This window comes from Pelophylax lessonae, assembly GCF_965119305.1.
Source record: "Pelophylax lessonae genome assembly, chromosome: 9".
NCBI lineage: Eukaryota > Metazoa > Chordata > Amphibia > Anura > Ranidae > Pelophylax > Pelophylax lessonae.
Genome location: NC_138776.1, coordinates 79,494,465 through 79,517,281, shown reverse-complemented (window position 1 = coordinate 79,517,281; position 22,817 = coordinate 79,494,465). Strand labels below are relative to the sequence as shown.

Here is a 22,817-nt window from a genome sequence, read left to right as displayed (position 1 = left end):
TGCTGCAGTCTCGGCCGCTCCAGCCACATCTGTAGTGATACCGGCACCTGCCATCCCGCAAACAGACGATCTGTCAGCAACACCACCACCTGGGTCACCAACAACCATCTCCACAATGTCCCGTGGAAGCGTTCAGCTTTCCATCTCCCAAACACTTGAGAGGAAGAGGAAGTACCCCCCTACCCACCCGCGATCCCTGGCCCTGAATGCCAGCATTTCAAAATTATTGGCCTTTGAAATGCTGTCATTCCGTCTGGTGGAGACGCACAGTTTTAAAAACCTTATGTCGGTGGCTGTCCCACAGTACGTCGTGCCCAGCCGCCACTACTTTTCCAGGCAAGCCATCCCTTCCCTGCACAACCAAGTGGGGGAAAATATCAGGTGTGCACTGCGCAACGCCATCTGTGCCAAGGTCCACCTAACTACGGATACGTGGACCAGTAAGCACGGTCAGGGGCGTTATATCTCCCTAACGGCACACTGGGTAAATGCAGTGGCGGATGGGCCTGAGGCGGATAGCAATTTGGCGCATGTCCTTCCACCACCGAGGATTGCAGGGCGCTTCAGTTTGCCTCCTGTTCGTAACTCCTCCTACTCCGCTTCCTCATCCTCTACCGCCTCCTCATCCGGACAGCGTAACACCTTCACCACCAACTTCAGCACGGCCAGGGGTAAACGACAGCAGGCAGTTTTACAACTTGCCTGTTTGGGGGACAAACCACACACCGCGCAGGAGTTGTGGAGGAGCATGGAACAGCAGACAAATGAGTGGTTGCTGCCAGCGAGCCTCAAGCCCGGCCTGGTGGTGTGTGATAACGGGCGAAATCTCATAGCAGCTCTGGGCCTAGCCGGTTTGACGCACATCCCTTGCCTGGCGCATGTGCTGAATTTGGTGGTGCAGAGGTTCCTTAAAAACTACCCCGATATGTCAGAGCTGCTGCAGAAAGTGCGGGCCGTTTGTGCGCACTTTCGGCGTTCTCACCCTGCTGCTGCTCGCCTGGCAGCGCTGCAGCGTAACTTCGGCCTTCCCGCTCACCGCCTCATATGTGACGTGCCCACAAGGTGGAACTCCACCTTGCACATGCTGGAAAGACTGTGCGAGCAGCAGCAGGCCATAGTGGAGTTTCAGCTGCAGCACGCACGCGTGAGTCGCTCTGCGGAACAGCACTACTTCACCACCAATAACTGGGCCTCCATGCGAGACCTGTGTGCCTTGTTGCGCTGTTTTGAGTACTCCACCAACATGGCCAGTGGCAATGACGCCGTTCTCAGCTTAACTATCCCACTTCTATGCCTCCTTGAAAAAACAATTCGGGCGATGATGGAAGAGGATGTGGCACAGGATGAGGAGGAGGAGGAGGATGAAGAGGTAACATTTCCAAGGCTTTCAGGGCAGTCATTCGCAAGGGGCTCCGAGGGTGGGTTCCTGCACACGCAAACGCCAGGGACGCAATTGTCCAGCAGGGGCACAGTTCTGGAGGATGAGGAGGATGAGGAGGAGGAGGAGCTGGAGGAGGAGATGGAACCATGTTCACAGCAGGGTGGCACCCAGGCCAGCTCATGGCCATCACTGGTGCGTGGCTGGGGGGATACAGAGGACACGGACGATACACCTCCCACAGAGGACAGCCTTTCGTCGCCTCTGGGCAGCCTGGCACACATGAGCGATTACATGCTGCAGTGTCTCCACAACGACCGCCGAGTTGCCCACATTCTAACTTGTGCTGATTACTGGGTGGCCACGCTGCTGGATCCCCGTTACAAGGACAACGTACCGTCCTTAATTCACTCACTGGAGCGCGATCGCAAGATGCGCGAGTACAAGCGCACGCTGGTAGACGCCATGCTGCTGGCATTCCCATCTGACAGCGGGGCCACAGTGGAAGCACAAGGCAGAGGAGGAGGAGGAGGAGGTCGCCAACGCAACCAGGGCACCGCCAGCACCTCAGAAGGCAGGGTTAGCATGGCCGAAATGTGGAAAAGCTTTGTCAGCACGCCACAACAAACAGCAGCACCAGCAGCTCAGATGGAACGTCTTAGCAGGAGGCAGCATTTTACCAACATGGTGGAGCAGTATGTGTGCACACGCCTACATGTAGTGAATGACGGGTCTGCCCCCTTCAACTTCTGGGTCTCCAAATTGGGCACATGGCCTGAGCTTGCCCTTTACGCCTTGGAGGTGCTGGCGTGCCCTGCAGCCAGTGTATTATCTGAACGGGTATTTAGCACGGCTGGGGGCGTTATAACAGACAAGCGCAGCCGCCTGTCCAGAGACAATGTGGACAAGCTCACGTTCATTAAAATGAACCAGGCATGGATCCCACGGGACTTTTCCGTACCTTATGCAGAATAGCAATGGATACCGACCTTACCCACCCATTGTTCCATTTTTGCTCTTTCTCACTCTTTTGGGGTGTACCCTCATTTAAAATTTTTGAAAAGAAGCAGTGTTGGCTACCTCGTCCTCCTCCTCAGGGCCAGATTAATGTAGGGGCTATTGGAGCTGCAGCTCCAGGCCCCTACCTTTTATATAGGCCCCGGGTTGGCCATATTCACTGTTACCGCTCTTCTGTCACTTGTAAACACAGAAGTCTGGCTTCTATGCTCGCTTCCCCAGGCAGCACCCTCAGAACCTCCCCACACAGCGTGAAGGCCGGACAAGGAGGGACAGTTGGCGATGCATGGATGTGTTTATGGGCTTCAGAGACAGCATCCCATGTTGAATTAGGCATGCATGGCTGCACCCTTCCTCCTCTGGGTGCATGGCAAGGCACGGCCCTTAAGGCCCTTCAAAATCCTCAGCACCAAGCCCATGATGCTGTTAATCCGGCCCTGGTCCTCCTCCACCGCCGCTTCCACCTACACCGCCCATAGGTGTGCGCAGCCTATTGCATTAAGGTGTGCACCCCAAAGTTGAAATACACATGCATGTGTTTGCCAGCAGGGAGAGTAATGTATCGGGGCCATGTACCTGTAGGCAAGGAGAAATAGAGCAGAGCAGGTCCCAGGGAGATCTTTCCCATCTCCTCACTGGCAATGCTATGTGCCCTAGGTGATTAGGGTGTGCCCAGGCACACCCAGCACACCCTGTGCGCACGCCTATGTCACCGCCACATCCACCACCACCTCAACCTCCCTCCTACTCCATATGGGCCTCGTCCTTCAGAGATGAAGAAGAACATTGTTTTATTTTTCTGTTTTTTTTTTTTGTTGTTTTAAGTTATTTCCCTATCCACATTTGTTTGCAGAGCACTTGCCATGCTCTTAATTACGTTTTGCTGCCATTTGCAGCACTCTAGCCCTTTCCTTTGGTGTTTTAGAGCCATTTTAGTGCCTTAAAGTTCGGGTCCCCATTGACTTCAATGGGGTTCGGTGTCCGGGAAAAGTTCGGTAAAAGTCCGGGACACGGACCCGGACTTTTTTTTAAAGTTCGGCCGAACCCGTCGAACACGGACATCTAGGTGTTCGCTCAACCCTATTCAGCTGTGATCTTACAAAAAACATTCTTGCCTCATTGCAACAGTTCAATATACTGTATATTACAATGACTGTTCTTCTTACACCCAGTCTGCCTGGACAGTATGGCCACCGGCTTACTTGGCACTATCCACAGACATCTTAACTCTTCTATAAACCACAAAAGCTAAATCCAACACAATTTTGTTTCTAAAAAAGTGCAGTTGAGAGGATGTTTTTCGAGTCTTTTGACTTTCCTACATCTTACCACTGCAAAGAACTAACACTGACTGAGGGAACATGGAAGAAACTGAGGGAAAAGCTGGGAATAACCCTATTAGCAATAAACAAGAAGAGAAGACAAAGTGAGAAATTAACCACTTTACCACCGAAGGATTTTCCTGCTTTACGTCCAGGCCACTTTTTGCAACTCGGCACTGCGTGACTTTAAATGACAATTGTGCGTTCATGCAATGCTGTACCCAAACAAAATTTACGTCCTTTTTTTCCCCACAAACAGAGCTTTCTTTTGGTGGTATTTGATCACCTCTGCGCTTTTTATTTTTTGTGATATTAATAAAAAAAATAGCAAAAATTTTAAGAAAAAATGACATTTTCAACTTTGTCTTTTAAAAAATATCCAATATGCTCAATTTATGTCATATATTTTGGCCAAAATGTATTTAGCTACATGTCTTTGACAAAAAAAATCTCAGTGAGCGTATTTTTATTGGTTTGCGCAAAAGTTAAAGCGTCTACAAACTATGGTGTGAATACTGGAATTTACGCAGCTTTAATTTCTGACTGCCTATCTCATTTCATGAAGTGCTAAAATGGCAGGGCAGAACAAAATCCCCCCAAATTACCACTTTTTGGAAAGTAGACATCCTAAGGAATGTCAATGTCAATGTGACAATGTTTTTGTCACAGGTGTTTGAAAAATGACTAAAAAAAAAACCCTTTTTGTTTTTTTACACAAACATTGTAATGATATATTGCTCACACATGCCATGAGTATATGTGTAATTACACCCCAAAAAATATTCTTCTGCTTCTCCTGAGTGCAGGGATACCACATATGTGAGACTTTTTGGGAGCCTAGCTGTGTACTGGACCCCGAAAACCAATCCCCACCATCAGAATTTCAAAGGGCATACATTTTTTTTTACATTTTCTCACTACCTATAACGGTTTAGGAGGCCCTGAAATGTCAAGATACCACAAACCCCCCCCCCACAAATGACCCCATTTTGTAAAGTAGATGCCCCAAGCTGTTTGCTGAGAGGCATGGCGAGTCCATGGAATCTTTTATATTTTGCCACAAGTTTTGGGAAAATTACATTTTTTTTTTAATTTTTTTAACACAAAGTTGTCACTAAAAGATACATTTCTCACACATGCCATGGGTATATGTGGAATGACACCCAAAAATACATTCTGCTGCTTCTCCTGAGTATGGGGATACCACATGTGTGAGACTTTTTGGGAGCCTACCTGTGTATGGGACCCCGAAAATCAATCACCATTTTCAGGTTTTCTAATGGCGTAAATTGTGCATTTCACCTCCGAACTACCTGTCACAGTTTTGGAGGCCCTAAAATTTCAAGATAGCACAACCCCCCCCCCCAAAATTACCCCATTTTACAAAGTAAACACCCCAAGCTATTTGCTGAGAGGCATGGTGAGTCCGTGGAATATTTTATATTTTGCCACACGTTCCAGGAAATATCTTATTATTATTTTTTTTTTTCATTACACAAAGTTGTCACTAAATTATATATTTCTCACACATGCCATGGGTATATGTGAAATGACACCCCAGAATACATTCTGCTGCTTCTCCTGAGTACAGGGATACCCCATGTGTGAGACTTTTTTGCAGTCTGGCCGAGTACAGGACCCCGAAATTCAATCACCACTTTCAGGCTTTCCAAGGGAGTAAATTGTTGATTTCACTCCTGACTACCTATCACAGTTTTGGAGGCCATGAAATGCCAAGACAGCACAACCCCCCCCCCCCAAATGACCCTTTTTTGGAAAGTAGGCACCCTAAGCTTTGCAGAGAGGCATGTTGAGTGTTTTGCAGATCTCACTTTTTGTCACAGAGTTTTGGAAATTGAAAAAAGAGGAAAAAAAATGCATTTTCCTGTTTTTTTTCATTTTCCCCAAAAAAAATGAGAGCTGCAAAATACTCCCCATGCCTCTTAGGAAATAGCTTGGAGTGTCTACTTTGCAAAACGGTGTCATTTGGGGGGGGGGGGGGTTGTGCCATCTTGGCATTTCATGGCCTTCAAAAGTGTTATAGGTAGTAAGGAGTGAGATCAACAATTTACGCCCTTAGAAAGCCTGAAGGTGGGGATTAATTTTTGGGGTCCTGTACGCGGCTAGACTGCCAAAAAGTCTCACATATGGGGTATCCCTGTACTCAGGAGGAGAACCAGCAGAATGTATTTTGGGGTGTCATTTCACATATACCCATGGCATGTGTGAGTAACATATCATTTAGTGACAACTTTGTGTAAAAAAAACAAAGAAAAAAGAAATAATAATTTTCCCGAAACTTGTGGCAAAATATAAACTATTCCATGGACTCACCATGCTCTCAGCAGATAGCTTAGAGTGTCTACTTTGCAAAATGGGGTCATTTGGGGGGGGGGGGGGTTGTGCTATCTTGAAATCTCAGGGCCTCTGAAACTGTGACAGGTAGTGCAGAGGTAAAATACACAATTTACGGCATTAGAAAACCTGAAGGTGGGAATTGGTTTTCGGGGTCCCGTACACAGCTAGGCTCCCCAAAAGTCTCACACATGTGGTATCCTCGTACTCAGGAGAAGCAGCAGAATGTATTTTGGGGTGTCATTTCACATATACTCATGGCATGTGTGAGCAATATATCATTTAGTGACAACTTTGTGTAAAAAAAAAAAAATTGTAATTTTCCTGAAACTTAGGGCAAAATTTAAAATACTCCATGGACTCAATATGCCTCTCAGCAAATAGCTTTTGGTGTCTACTTTCCAAAAAGGGGTAATTTGGGGGGTGTTTGAACAGTCTTAGCCACACATCACCCACTCTTCTAACCACTTGAAGACCAAGCCTTTTCTGTGAATTTTTGTTTACATGAAAAAATATTTTTTTTTTTACAAGAAAATTACTTTGAACCCCTAAACATTATATATTTTTTTAAGAGGCCCTACAGAACAAAATGGTGGATGTTGCAATTTTTTTTGTCACACGGTATTTGCGCACAGATTTTCCAAACGTAAAACATTTTTTATATTTAATGCAGAAATACACTATATAATTCCTAATTGTTTGGAAAATTTAAAATATGATCTTATTCCGAGTACATAGACACCAAACATGACATGCTTTAAAAATTGTGCACGCCCGTGCAGCGGCAACAATCTACGTACAGTTTTAAAAGCCTTTAAAAGTCTTTACAGGTTACCACTTTGGACTTACAGAGGAGGTCTACTGCAAGAATTACTGCACTCGACCTGGCGTTCGTGGAGATACCTCACATGCATGGTGCAATTGCGGTTTACATATGACACTAGACCAATGTTTGTATGCGCATTTGCGCGCAAGCACGGGGGACAGGGGGGCTTAATTTTTTTTTTTTGCTTTTTTATGTTATTTTGACACCTTTTCTTCATTTTTTTTAAATTATTTTTATTGTTATCACAGTGAATTTAAATTTCCCCTATGATAGCAATCTGTAGTGACAGGTTTTTTAAAAATTGGGGTCTTTCAGACTCTAGATCTCTCCTCTGACCTTAATGCATCTGACCACACCAAAATTGGTGTGATAAAATGCTTTCCCAATTTCCCAATGGCGCTGTTTATTTATGGCGAAACAGAAGTCATGAAATGCTCGTAGCTTCCGGTATCTTAGGCCATAGAGATGATTGGAGCCATTCTCCAATCAGCTCTATGTTAGATGACTGAACCACCGACTGCACTCTCGGATTAACCAGTGGGACAGAAGAGCCCAAGAAAAACCGTAGAAGGCGGCGGAAGGCGGCAGGGGGGGGGAGTCCCCTCCCACTGCATGTAAAAGCAGTCTAGCGACCAATTATGCGCTAGGATTGCTTTTACATGTAAGCCGACCGCTGGCTGTAAAAAACAGTACCAAGATGATGCCTAAATCTGCAGGTATTATCCTGGTATAACCACTCAAAGTCCAGCAACATACCAGTACATTGCTGGTCATTGTTTGGCATAAAGTGTAGGTTTTTTTTTTTTTATGCAGCCTTTTGTCTGAACAAAAAACAAGAGAACCTAAAAGAAATCACCACAGGAATATTGTGTAGTATTACACACCATTAACCGCCCAACAGCCAAACCCACTGATTTAATGGTGGGTATACATGACAATATTCCACGTATACCTAAAGGTATTTTAACTGCAGTGGTGAAATCAGCCTACCACAGCTGCTGCCATCAGAGCTATCCATATATGCTGTACGCAAACGCTGTTTGTGTCAGAATATATAAAATCAGTGTGGCAGCTGACGGGTACCTGCAAGAGAAACAAGTTAACAAAAGAATGAAAAACAAACAAAGTACAGTAAAAGTACAGTAGGAAGTGTAGAAAAACATAAAAATAACAACTATTTTGGCTTTTTTATTTTATGTTTTTATGTATTTTTTTTTTCAACGTTAGAGTTCCAGGTTCCAGGTTAGGGTCACTCGAAATGACCATAGCCATCGAACATCTTTTGAGACCCTGTTTAAATGTGCCCTAAACTGTGCCGTGCTGTACCCTACGCTAATAATCCACTAGTGTGTGGTAGCAACGGAAACAGTTGCTGTGGCAAAGACCAGGTCGGTCAGGACAGTCGGGACAATAATTACAGGTTTAATGCCTAAATCCGCACTTGCTGCAGACACGGCATCTTTTCTGGGGGTATCTTTGGGTAGGGGTACTCGGGAGGAATTCCGGAAAATGCCTCTCATGCAGCCGACTCACTGCATCTGGTTGGGGAATTTGGGCAGGAGCACCAGCTGGATACAGAAAGGCTCTGATTATCTCTTCTTGGAATTGAAAGAAGGATAATGTTCCAGCAGACGCTTTGTATAAGACAAAAGCGTTGTAAATAGCCAATTGAAATAGGTATACAGACACTTTTTTGTACCAGCGTCTGGCCTTACGGGCAATTAATTACGGTCCCATCATCTGGTCATTGAAGTCCACCCCTCCCATTTTACGGTTATAGTCGTGGACACAGAGGGGCTTCTCAACAACAACACCGGTGACCGTAGTAATTTCGACTGCCGTGTCTGGGTGAATGGAGGACAGAACGAAAACGTTCCGTTTGTCCCTCCAATTCACTGCAAGGAATTCATTGCATTTCAAGCAGGCTCTCTCCCCTGGGCTCAGTGGGGCATTTACTAGCCATTGGGGGAATCCCCCCGGCGATTAGATCGCACAGTGCCACAAGCGCCAATTTGCAATTGAAAGAGGTGTCTAAAAAGTGGCACGCTTGAATAAAAATTGTCCACGTACAAGTGGTATCCCTTTCCGAATAAGGGTAACACCAAGTCCCAAACTACCTTACCGCTGCTCCCTATATAGTCTGGGCAGACGGGGGGCTCCACAGAGCTATCTTTTCCCTCGTAGACACAGAAACTAACTGTATAGCCTGTGGCCCTGTCACACAGCTTGTACAGTTTGACCCCGTATCTGGCACGCTTGCTGGGGAGATACTGTTTGATAGCAAGGCGGCCAGTAAACTTAATCAGGGACTCGTCAATGCAGACATCTTGTTGGGGGGTAAACAAGGCTGAAAACCTCGGCACTGATTGAAGTGGTCTACGAGGGGCCGAATTTTGTGGAGCCAATCATATTCAGGGTCTCCCCGAGGACGACAGAGTTCATTGTCGCTAAAATGCATGAACCAAAATATTTGTTTGTATCGAGCCCTGGACATAACAGCAGGGAACACGTGCATTTGATGAATTGGGTCAGTGGACCAAAATAACCGCAATTCATTCTTTTTTGTAATGCCCGTGTTGAAGGATAGGCCCAGAAAGATTTTAAAATCGGGAATCGTTATAGGATTCCAGGCGAATGGTCTGGCAAGGAGTGAATTTGGGTTGGCGGCGATGAATTGTTGTGCATATAAATTTGATTGATCCACAATAGATCTGAAAAGATCTTCAGTGAAAAACAGCTCAAACAAGTTAATGGGATTAAAACCAGCTGTTTCCACTTGAATTCCGGGTTGGGCAGTGAATGGGGGAAGTACTGGCACTGTGGAATCTGTGGGCTGCCAATTAGGATATGCCAGCGCTTCAGGGAGGGCACTATGGGCTCTACGGGCCTGTCTTCGAAAATATATGCGGTGGCTACGTGCCACTACTCTTGCTAGCCACGGCACCAGCTTCAACTGCACTTATGGGACTCGCCACGTCACCAAGTGTTACTGAAGTACTGGTTGTACTAGGTCCAGGGTGTACTAGGCCACTCGTGCTTGCCAGATCACGAGAAGTGTTAGCGGGACTAGTACTGGCACTCTGCATACGAGAAACATCCGGTTCTTGCATCTCAGCAGCTCCAGAATGGGGTCGGGTACGCCTGACCTTAACAGGGACCCCTCTGTTGCCGGAGCTATCTGTCAGGGAGCCGCTGCTTTCATCAGGTTCGTATACTGACTCTGATTCTGCCAGTGAGGCTTCCCCATCGCTCTCATCTGACATGGTCAGTATACTGTAAGCCTCTGCACTACTGTACCAACATTTGGTCATTTTAGTAACTAAATTTACCGGTACAGTAGTGTGACTAACAGGTAAAAAAGCACCTGGTTGTCAAGGACTATTTGGTCGCTACAAAAAAAACTGCTAGTGCTAGCAGGAATCAGCGATGATTGTGCAAACACTGCATTTTGGGAACACTAAACTATGGGGACGCTAGTATAGTTCTGATCAGATCAGATATTGATCTGTTCAAACACTATACTAGTAATGGAGATGTGTGTGTGTGTGTATATGTGTGTTAGTGTACTTGACTCTAACTGACGCTAAATAAAGGTGGTGTGGTGGGACCCTGACGCTAACTAGCCTAAGTAGCGTCACCTGTGACACTAATACAGTGATCGGTAATCCCTGTATATAGTGAACATTGTGACAGGGCAGTGAAGGGGTTAACTGGGGGAGATCAAAGGGTTAAACGTTTATTAGGGGATAGACGGCTTGTAGCCTAAACCTATTTGGGCTTAGCACAAGCGCAAATTAGGGTCACAAGTAACACTAATACAGTGATCAGTAGTTATCTGATATACTGTATATATTAGTGCACTGTGTGATAGGGAGTGAAGGGATTAACTGGGGGAGATCAAGGGGTTAAAAGTTTATTAGGGGATAGATGGCAGGTGGCCTAAACCTATTTGGGCCTAGCACAAGCGCAAATTAGGGTCACAAGTGACACTAAATACAGTGATCAGTATTAATCTCCATACAGTATTTAGTGCACAGAGTGATAGGGAGTGAAGGGGTTAACTGGGGGTGAGCAAGGGGCTAAAACTTTATTAGGGGATAGATGGTGGGTGCCCTAACCCTATTTGGGCCTAACGCAAGCGCAAATTAGGGTCACAAGTGACACTAATACAGTGATCAGTAAAAGATCTGTATACCACTGTATATAGTGTTCACTGTGAGGGGTTTGGGGGGTGATCAGGGGTGATCAAGGGGTTAAATGTGCCTATGTGAGATAGTGTTTGGTGGAACTCACGTTTTTGATGTCTCTCTGTCTTTTCCTGGAACCGAAAGGGCTCCAGAAGGGAAAGTTACATCACTTCCCCTGCCTGTGTTTACATTACACAGGCAGGGGACATGATGCCAATGGCTAGAACCGATCACCAGATCCAGACCAAAAATCATTGGTCTGGATCTGGTGACTGATCAGTTCTCTGCCGAATCAGACCAGGATCGGCTCGCTGATCGCGCCCGACGTAGGTCTACGTCGCCAGGCAATATTGAGCCACTTTGCCGCAGTACCAGCTCAGTGAGCGGTCAGCAAGTAGTTAAATCACATAAACAAACAAGCTGAATTAGGCCTAAACCACCCACTAGGTGTTAGCAGGCATCAAAACAATAGTAATTTGAAGCAGCTGAATACAACATATGTATGTAAACTCCCTTGTGGACATATTTTTATTTTATGGAAACAAATGTTTTATATAATAAAGGGTCAGTGCAAACAAATTGTATTATCTTTAATTGGTGGATCCTGGTTGATATTACCTGCCTTCCTAAACATCCCAGGGACTCTGATGGAAAAATGTGTCTGCCATAGTACTGAACTTGGCTTTGTGTCTCATTTTATTAGTTGTAAATAGGAGATTCTTATTTCTAATGCTGCATTCTCCATAAAATAAATAGAAAGAAAGATCCAACAAAGTCAAAGTAACTATTCAAGAGATATAAAAAGTAGACAATAACATGTTTAACCCTTAAATATATGTGTTTCCAGCTGTAAAGTCCTCCACCTGATTACTAATTCTCTGTGTGTGTGTGTGTGTGTGTGCCTCTCTCTTAGCTGGACAGATCAGGATGTCATATCATTGAAATCAATTCTGAGGTCCTTAACCTGAGCCGCACTGGCATGGAAGATGTACTGAAAGGAGAAGCCTCCATCACTGAGACCGGGACAGGTAACTTCTATTGATTTTCTTCTGTCACACTTAGAAATGGAATATGTTATGGACATAGGATGCTAAAACAGAGCTAGTATTACATTTTAATCTTTAGAAGAACAAAGTACCTACTTTTTCTTTTTCATAGGCTAGTAATGTGACTTAAAGGCATAGTTTGATTTTACCAAAAAAACGGCCTATGCAAATAAGCTGTTTCTGTAGATAAAAAAAAAATGGTCAGCTTTGACTAACGTTAATAATCCTTTGCTATAGGTATAGGCCCTTTACGTACTTCCCAAAGCCTGACAGAAAAACACCTAGAGATTGTCTCATCCTGCCCTAATGATAGAATGTTGCTAAGACTGCATAGGCAGTTTTTTGGTAAAGGTGAAAGATGCCTTTAAAGTCTAAGCAAAAAAGCATATGGATTCTAGCTATTGGGAGCACTGTGGCTGTCTTGTGTCATTAGGGACTGCCAAAAGTCTACTATTTTAATAAAGCAGACACTGTCTGATATAATTCTACAGAAATAAAAGGATCAGCCAGAGGTCCTGAACAAAGCAGCAAGTACAGCCCACATATGTAAAGAAAAAATAGAATTATATAGATGCATAGTTAGTCTGGCTAAAAAAAGACACAACCTCTATCAAGTTTAACCAACAGGAGTTAAAAAAAAAAAGATAATCAAATAATGGATGATAGAAACATATTAAACATACAGGTCACATGTGCTGATCTAAGTCATGGGCTTTAGCTGAGTTATGGTAATACCATATTTCCCTGAAAATAAGACAGGGCCTTATATTAATTTTGGCTACAAAAAACACACTAGGGCTCATTTTCAGGGAATGTCTTATTTACGGTATGTACAATGACGATCTTAACCACTTAAGCCCCGGAGGATTTGGCTGCTAAAAGATCAGGGGGTATTTTGCGATTCGGCACTGCGTGACTTTAACGGATAATTGCGCGGTCGTGCCACGCTGTACCTAAACGAATTTGACGTCCTTTTTTCCCACAAACAGAGCTTTCTTTTGGTGGTATTTGATCACCTGTGCGATTTTTTGATCACGTGCTATAAACAAAAAAAGAGCATCAATTTTGCAAAAATAACAATATCTTTCACATTTTTTCATATGAAATTCCCCCCCAAAAAAAAGTAAAAATCAAAATTTTTTAACATTTGCGGCCAATTTGTTTTATGCTACATATGTTTGGTAAAAAAATCGCAAAAAGCGTATTTTGATTGGTTTGCGCAAAAGTTATTGCATTTACTAGCAAAGGGAAAGATTTTTGTCATTTTGTTGTTTTTTTTTTAATGCGTAATGGCGGCGATTTTTTTTTGCGGTACTGCGACATTGGGGCGGACAGATCGGACCCTTGACTGACATTTTTGACACTTTTGGGGTTACCAGTGACATTTCTACAGTAATGAGTGCTATATATATATATGCACTGTTACTGTAAAATTACACTGGCAGTGAAGGGGTTAACTTTATTTGAGAGGGAGGGGCTGTGTGTGTCCCTAGGGGCGTGATTCTAACTGTGATTGGCTGTGGAATAGTAGAACCATATGATCAGTGTTTCTACACAGGGGAGAATGACAGGCAGCTTGTTTACACAAGCTGCCTGCCTTTCTCCCTCTCCCTCTCCCCCGACGATCGCAGAGTGAGTGGCGGACATCGGGTCCGCCGGTCACACGCGCGGGGGGGCCCGTGACTGCGCGGGAGCGGGAGCGCGCCGGCGGCGGCGCTCGCTCCCCAGAGCCTCACAGGCTAGTGACGTATACATACGTCACTTTGCCTGTGAGGGGCTGACCGCCGCAGTATATCTACTTGCGGTCGGCAAGCGGTTAAAGTGATTGTAACCCTACCATAAATAAATAAATATACCTGATCCTTTAAAGCATGATAGACAGCACAGTGCTTGTGCTGTGTCATTTAGCCATCTCTATGTTCTAAAACCCTGGAATAAAACAATAGAATGTTAAATGAAAAGTTCTCTCCCCCTCTCTCCCTGTCAGCTCAGGAGTCAGCATTATGACATTTTGTAATCCCAAAAATCAACTTTGGATAAAGTTATTGTAAAATTATGTAATCGATTTTGTAAAAAGATTATGTAATGTGCAGTGTGTCTCCTTTTTATAACTTTATTGTGGAAAATACATTATTTACAGCGCCGCTGGGCACTCACGTGACCCTCAAGAGCTATACTTTCCCTCTCCGAATACTGCAGAGGGAGGGGCTGAGATCAAGGATTTTACTAGGGCTTATTTTTGGAGTAGGGCTTGTATTGCAGCCATCCCTGAAAATCATGCTAGGTCTTATTTTTGGGGGTAGGGCTTATTTTCAGGGAAACAGGGTATAAAAAGGGATCATAAATGTAATCAAAATATACCCATAACTACCTAAATAAACCATCAAATGATTCTTATACTTCCAAAATATATACTTATAGAAAACCTAAAGACCATTAGAATCACTTCAAAACTGTAATGGTTTAAATCAGTTGTTTATTTATGTTTTTGTTGGTATATCCCTTGTTACGTTCTAGTTATGTATAACATCTGTTTTACAAAGGAACATTTATTGCACGGTGAGCCAATGGTACAGGATTCCCAGAGTACAATTGGTGATATTTGATGTTCCCCAGACCAAATAAAATAAAAAAATGAACAAAACGATTAGGTTCTCACCATAATAAATATATATACACAGAAAACCATCACGTTTCTTTTATATTGCATAGCATGGCCCTGCAACACATTAAAAAGTAGACCCACAATAAAACACACAAATAATAATTAAAATGTCACACATAAATAAGCATATAAAATAACATTTGGCCATTGTCAGTTCTGAAAATCCAAATTATGAAAAGTAACAGTACTGTCTAAGCAAAGACCACATTTTTAGAAATGATCAAATACCTCACACTATTTCTAATCTTCTGATTTGCTGAAGAAATGTGATCTCTTGCTTATTTTTAATGTTCCCTTTGGCAGGAATTGTGTTATCTACAACCAGCCAAACTGGAGTATCCAACGTAATCAATAAGGTGTCGTTTGTTGATGCTGATGGTAACTACAAAGCTGGGATCCCCTACAATGGAGTGGTGAGTTCTAAAATATTTTTGCTTTAACACGAACGGCCTTAATTCACTGAGCTATAAATATCATTATTTTCAGAAATGAGAGCCAATGATAGTTGAAAGTAACAGTCAGATTACTGAAGATAGTGAGGATTCAGAAGCCTACTGCATGTAGCTTTATGAACTCAGCATAATATTGCCAAACAGTTATGTGTTAGTTTCTCTTTTTATACTATTATACATGAGACTTTAAGATACCTTTTCTTAGGGATCTATTTATAAATTTGCTAAGATAATGTCTCAAGCATTCGCCCAGCTATCACAAATAATCACTATAGTTTGCCTAAAATGTTGATTTCCTATGATTGCCAGCTCCATAGAGGCCATAATGCAGTATTTTCGTGAATAAGGGTTTTCAGGAAAATAGCACATTATGTGCACCAAATGGAGCTGACAATCACAGGAATAAATGTATTAGGCCAGTGGTGTCCAAACTTTTTCAAAGAGGGCCAGATTTGATGAAGTGAACATGCGTGAGGGCCGACCATTTTGCCTGACATTTGAACATTTGAAATTAAATATACACACATTATATATATATGTGTGTATATATATATATATATACACACATACATACATACACACACATATATATATATAGGAAATAATAAGCATCAGTACATTATGAACATAATCACACTTACAGAAACAGGCAGTAGGATTGTAGAAGCGACACCTTCTTAGACACACACACACACACACACACACACACACACACACACACACACACACACACACACACACACACACACACACACACACACACACACACACACACACACACACACACACACACACACACACACACACACACACACACACACACACACACACACACACACACACACACACACACACACACACACACACACACACACACACACACACACACACACTAGGATTGTAGAAGTGACATCTCCTCGGTCAACTCCACAAGATCCTCGGTCGGCTCCTACAGGTGGCTGTGTGCGTTGAAGGCGAGAAGGCATGCAATTTTCAAATTCATTCTGCACTCCCGCGAAGTCATGAGCGGCGTCGGGCAGATAGAGGCGAGCGGGCGGGGGGGGGGGTCGGAGCGGGACTCGGGAGCAGCAGAGCTCCCGAGGGAGGCCAGAGGCCCCGCCCCCGAGCCATTGCATCGGGGCGGGGATGTGAGGAGTCTCAGTGAAAAAATTAATTGACAAAAGTCAGCAGTGTCTCAGGGGGCCATATAAAACTAAAGGACGGGCCGCAACTGGCCCACGGGCCTGGCTTTGGACATGACTGTATTAGGCAAACAACAGTGATTATTTGTGACAGCTGTGGGAATGATTGAGATGTTCACACAGCACATTTGTTATAAATTGATCTCTAAGTGTTTATTATGCATTTGCAAGCAACTCTACTTTAAGTTTATAAAATATTAAGGTCAAAGCAAAAAATGAACTTAGACCCTATAAAATTACTTTGTCATGGGAAAAGCACAATTGGAAGATCATCCCATTATAGGAAATTCTTTAACAAGGACCTTAATGGCAGGATCACCAGGAACTATTTTAACGAAAACTGCACATTAAAAAATATTGAGAAAAACTTTTGAAATTGTGTTAACATTTTAAAGAATAAGTTCACCTTTTGGAGCAAGTTACATGTTACACCCATATTTTGGGTGTAGAATGTAACAGGCTCCAGAAAAAAAAAAAAAAAAAAAGAGAAATACAGAGTACAATTACATGTTCCTGTTTCACTACACATAGCCTCAGATTGAAGAAACACATCGATATGAGGAAATAACAGGAAACAAGAATGCAGTATTTAGGTGAGGGTAGAGAGGGAGAGAGGAAAGAAAAAGAGGTCAAAGAAAAGGAATGACAAAAAAGAAAGGAAGGGGGAAAAAACAAAAGGAAAAAACTAATATATTCAAAAACTACATGAGCTAACTGTTCAGACCCAAAATCAGGAAGGCCAACTAAATCAAGCAAGGCCGTAACATTACACCAACTGTCATGAAAATGCAAATGTATTGACGTGGAATGACTCAAACTGCACACTCATGATAAACACAAAACGGTGAATTGATCAACATAACCTTACTACACCCAATAGAAAATACAAAGAGGTGGCCCCTTTACAAACTGTACAGAATTTGTAGGAGAGCCATATGTTCCATTGTGCCCAAAAGGAGCTACATTTTTAACAACACACCACGCTGTAGTGAAACAATGACACAATGAATGATAAAGGGCCTGTGTTGTAAAGGCCAACTCTCATATTTCATAATTATTTGAACACTGGCCTGGTCTGCTTTGATTCAAATCTTAGGTGCTAACGATATGTAATCAAAGACTATGTCCCAGAATGAAGAGACTTTATCGCATGTCCACCAAAGATATAGGAGGGAACCATTTTCTCTGCATTCCCTCCAACAGGCTGGAAAGGCGCTGGGGAAAAGCTTTGATAAACATGTTGGAATATAGTAGCAGAAATGCAGAAGTTTAGGGTGGGATTTTCAATGGGAGGTAAATTAAGAGACTTTGATAATATTTCGGATAGCAGTGGACCATTGGAAAGCAGAAAATGTTTGAGAGAGTTCCTTTTCCCAGGTATACAGTACATCTAATTCATTTTTTCTCCCATTGCAGAGGTGGTAAGCTTCTGATAAATGTAGGAGACACCTTTATTGTATTTATTTAGGTTTTGAAAGCAATAATGAATGTCCATAGGAAGCACAGGATTTGATTCAGAATAGTTTTCAAGATATGTCAAGTACGTATTATAGCCATAGCCAAACGTTTTGAACATTTCCCAAATATTAATTTTAACATAGTTTGCTGCTTCAGTGTTTTTAGATCTTCTTGTCAGATGTCACTTTGGTATACTGGAGTATAATTACAATAATTTCTAAAGTGTCAAAGGCTTTTATGGACAAATACATTAAGTTTATGCAAAGAGTCACTATTTGCAGTGTTGACCCTTCTTTTTCAAGACCTCTGCATGCTGTCAATCAACTTCTGGGCCACATCCTGACCGATGTCAGGCCATTCTTGCATAATCAATGCTTGAAGTTTGTCAGAATTTGTGGGGAGTTTTTTTTGTTCACCCCTCTTGAGGATTGACCACAAGTTCTCAATGGGATTAAGGTCTAGGGAGTTTCCTTGCCATGGACCAAACAGTTGTTCCTCAAGACAATTAGAGCTCACTTTTGCCTTATGGCAAGGTGCTCCACCATGCTGGAAAAGACATTGTTCTTCACCAAAATGTTCTTGGATAGTTGGGAGAAGTTGCTCTTGGAGGATGTTTTTGTACTGTTCTTTATTCGTGGCTGTGTTTTTAGGCGAAATTGTGAGTGAGCCTTGGCTAGGAAGAAACCCCAATATGAATGGTCTCAGGATGCTTTACTGTTGGCATGACACAGGACTGATGGTAGCGCTTACCTTTTCATCTCCGCACAAGGTTTTTTTCTGGATGCCCCAACAATTGAAAAGGGGATTCATCAGAGAAAATGACTTTACCCCAGTCCTCAGCAGTCCAATCCCTGTACCTTTTGCAGAACATCTGTCTGTTCCTGATGTTTTTCCTGGAGAGAAGTGGCTTATTTTCTTCCCTTCTTAACAACAGTCCCTCCTCCAAAAGTCTTCTCCTCACTGTGCATGCAGATGCACTCTCACCTGCCTGCTGCCATTCCGGAGCAAGCTCTGCACTGGTGGTGCTCCGATCCCGCAGCTTAATCAACTGTAGGAGACGGTCCTGGCACTTGCTGGACTTTCTTGTTCGCCCTGAAGCCTTCTTCACAAATGCAGTAGAAATGTTTTCATTTTTTTTTTGCAAATCATGTGATCACTCTTCATAACATTCTGGAGTTTATGCAAATAGCCATTATAAAAACTGAGGCTGCAGACTTTGTGAAAATTAATATTTGTGCCATTCTCAAAACTTTTGGCCACTGCTGTAGTATTCAAATAAGTCGAATGAGTTGTAAAAAACCTCTCTTTGGGAGACTGACACGTTGTTTATGGCAATAAATGTAGAAGGGTGTTGTGCCATCTTATAGGAGCTCTATTGTATGAAATCCACGTGTCCACTTCCCTGATTTTAGTTGCAATATCCAGGTCTCTGAGAATGCAATCACTGATCCATGAGCCAGTCTGATGGGAAGAATAGATGTAAAGTGTCACTCTGATGGTGGCAATTGGTGTAAGAGGACACTCTAATGGGAGCAGTTAATGGTAAGGGGTACTCTGATGGACAATTGATGAAAGGGGGCACTCTGACGGGGACAGTTGGTGTAAGGCCCCACTCTGATGAGACAGTTTATGTAACGGGGAAAATTATGTAATGATGCACTCTAGTGAGGACAACTGATGTAAGGGACAATCTGATTGTGACTGAAAGGGGGACTTTGATGGAGACCCTAATGTTAACCCTAATGTTTAGCTGAACCTGCGATCTGTGTCTGTGTTACACAACCCCCTCCCCCCACACACGTCAGTAAGCATGAGGCACACATTTAACCCCTTGATCACCAACAGTGTTAACCCCTTCCCTGCCAGTGTCATTATTACAGTAACAGTGCATATTTATAGCACTGATTACTGTAGTAATGTCACTGGTCCCCCCAAAAGTGTCAAAAATGTCATTGAGGGGTCCGATCTGTCCGCTGCAATCCCGCAAAAAAAAAATCGCAGATTGCCACCATTACTAGTAAAAAAAAAATAAACAATAAAAATACGCTTATTGTGATTTTTTTTTTTTACCAAAAATATGTAGCAGAAAACAAATTGGCCTAAAATGTTAAAACATTTTGATTTGTAAATTTTTTGGGGGGAATGTTACATATCAGAATGTGAAAAATATTGTTTTTTTTTTTTTTTTTCAAAATTGTTGCTCTTTTTTTCAAAAATTAAAAATAGCACAGGTGATCAAATACCACCAAAAGAAAGCTCTATTTGTGGGGGAAAAAAGGACATACATTTAATTTGGGTACAGCGTTGCACGACTGCGCAATTGTCCATTAAATTAACGCAGTGCCGAATCTCAAAATATGACCTGGTCAGGAAGGGGGTAAAATCTTCCGGTCTTAAAGTGGTTAAAAACCGCTCATTGAGAATGTTTTTGTCAAAGACATGTAGCTAAATACATTTTGGTCTAAATATATGACAAAAATTGAATATATTGGATATTTTTTAACTGTCAAAGTAGAAAATTTTTCGTAAACTTTTCACTCTTTTTTTTATTAATATTGCAAAAAATTAAAAGCGCAGAGGTGATCAAATACCACCAAAAGAAAGCTCTGTTTGTGGGAAAAAAAAGGACGTAAATTTTGTTTGGGTACAGCGTTGCATGACTGCGCAATTGTCAGTTAAAGTCGCGCAGTGACAAGTTGAAAAAAGGGACCTGGACGTTAAGCAGGAAAATCCTGCGGGGCTAAAGTGGTTAAAGGGAACTCTGATAGGGATACCTGATATAGGGGGCACAGATTCTGTTTATTCATTCTAATCTAATTATAGCCCAATACATACAAGTGTTCCCTGTTAATGCCTGCATTGCCTCTTCTACAAGTCAGACATTACTTCTGGGTTGTAACTTGTGGTATAAAAGCATGCTGAGTGTACAAGAGAATACTTGTTCCCTGCTTCTGTAAGAGACCCGCAAATAGTGTTGACAATATGCCCTCTATTTTTTTTTTTTTTTTTACTGCACCCCTAGATCAGATAGGCTTGATCCAGGCCTGCTGCTCAGATCTCTGCTTTTCAGCCCCAGCTCTACGCACCTGATGATGAGAGCGCTCCACTCTTAATCACAATTACAGTGTCAAATACATTCAAATATCTGCTAAATGTTTCTGTTATTTTATATTGAAGAGAACATTAACAAAACACATAATGGCTTGTAGGAATACCAGTTCAAATAATGCAGTGTAACCGTGATGGCGAATGTAGCTTCCTCACTATAAAATAAAATCATGATTAATACTACATATTCAGCCTGATCGTATCTTCTTGTGTCTTCTTTCAGATTAAAGTGGTGGATGCCAGTGATAACCCTATACCAGCTATTAATGTTTACCTAACAAGTAATGATCCTTCCATTAATAAGACCTTGGTGACAGATGACAATGGGCGAGTTTCTTTCACACTGGATACAAATGACTGGGAGGGACTAAAATCCCTGAAGGTACTAAATTTTATGTCCAGATATATTATGTGTGTACTTTAGTTTATATGCAGGGGGTAGTTATAAAGGTTTTGTTTGGACAACACTTATTGTATTTCTTTGCAGAGTTTCACTGTTCATAGTCCTTGCAATTCTTTGGCTGGGTTACTATGCCCAGCGGGCAGGAAGAATTGTCTGATTACATGACCACTGAGATTGGCTATCACAGTGGTCACATGATCGGTAGCCAGTTTTGCAGGTTTCTCATTATTACTAGAGATAGGAGTTCTCTTTGACAGCTCGGCCACTGTGCTGGGAGTGCACCATAACACACTTATGTTGTAGAGCACCACAAGGGACAGTGAAGTGTGAACCATTTGTATGCTGTGGTGCGCAGCTTTAAAAAATGGCACTTGTTTGGTTTTAAAAGCCCAAATGAACTATCAGCCTAAATTAGTAAATTGCACTTCAGGTACATCAAAACAAGAGTTTTTCAAATGAATACAGTTTGTTTCCTTTAGAATGTGAAGTACCCCTGCTCTCTGTGTGGAAGCAATGGTCTCTCTATGGAGGTCAACACCCTGTACTAAGTCAGAGCCTGAGCTCTCTTATCAGCAGGTAGCATTAGCATTAAAGTGGTAGTAAACTCTGTTTTTTTATTTTTACCTACTTACCTGTAGGTAAAATAAATATCTCCTAAACGTGCACCATTTAGGAGATATCCTAGCGAGCAGCAGCCAGGACGTTACCGGTGCATGTGCTCTGAAGGAACGGTATACCTGTGCAGTTCCTTCAGAGCTGTGTGCCACGGCTGGGACTCCGATGTGCATGCACGGGAGTGACGTCACCAAGGTTTTGACAGTCAGAAGGCTGGAGTCCGCAAACCCAGAAGGAAGACTGAGTGAAGATGGAAGCCTCTGCAGTGGTGACGGAGTGCTGCTGGAGGGCCTTGTTTTTTTGTTTTTTTTTATTTAAAATTTTTGCATTAAACAGAGAAAAAACATACTGATAACTGCATAAGACCAGTACACGTATAACATTTAGCATATAAAGGAGAACTCGAGCAGGAAGGGGGCAGGGGGGGGGCAGCAGAGTCAGAACTCGATGACCCCTTAACAGGAGGGAGACCCCCAAAGTGGTGTCTATAAACGGATCTTGAAACATGAAAGTGGTGGCATCCAAAGACAAGTCCAAGTCCTTCAAGACGGAAGTGAGGAATCTTGACCATTTCAGGTAGAAGGTCTTTCGGGAGAGAGGCGATGTAAAATCTGTGTTGAGACGGTCGATAGATAGAAGGGTGGTAAGTTCCAATTTTACTCGGGATACTGGGGGGGTCGTAGTAATCCGCTGAGCCAGGATCGTCCTCTTGGCCACTAGGAGACAGGTAAGAATCCATAGGCAGTGTGGTGTGGCGGAGGTGCCTGACCATTTTTGTAGGTG

General features: G+C 42.9%; 1 protein-coding gene across 1 annotated transcript in view; it reads left to right on the top strand.

The window, feature by feature from the left end:
• Positions 1–22,817, top strand: part of LOC309564226 (alpha-2-macroglobulin-like) — a 289,760-nt gene that overhangs the window by 98,008 nt on the left and 168,935 nt on the right. Inside the window, exons 9-11 of the mRNA XM_082268853.1 lie at positions 11,999–12,113; positions 15,100–15,209; positions 21,240–21,398. Of these exons, the coding sequence (XP_082124979.1) occupies positions 11,999–12,113; positions 15,100–15,209; positions 21,240–21,398 (384 nt within the window). The remainder of the gene's footprint in view (positions 1–11,998; positions 12,114–15,099; positions 15,210–21,239; positions 21,399–22,817) is intronic.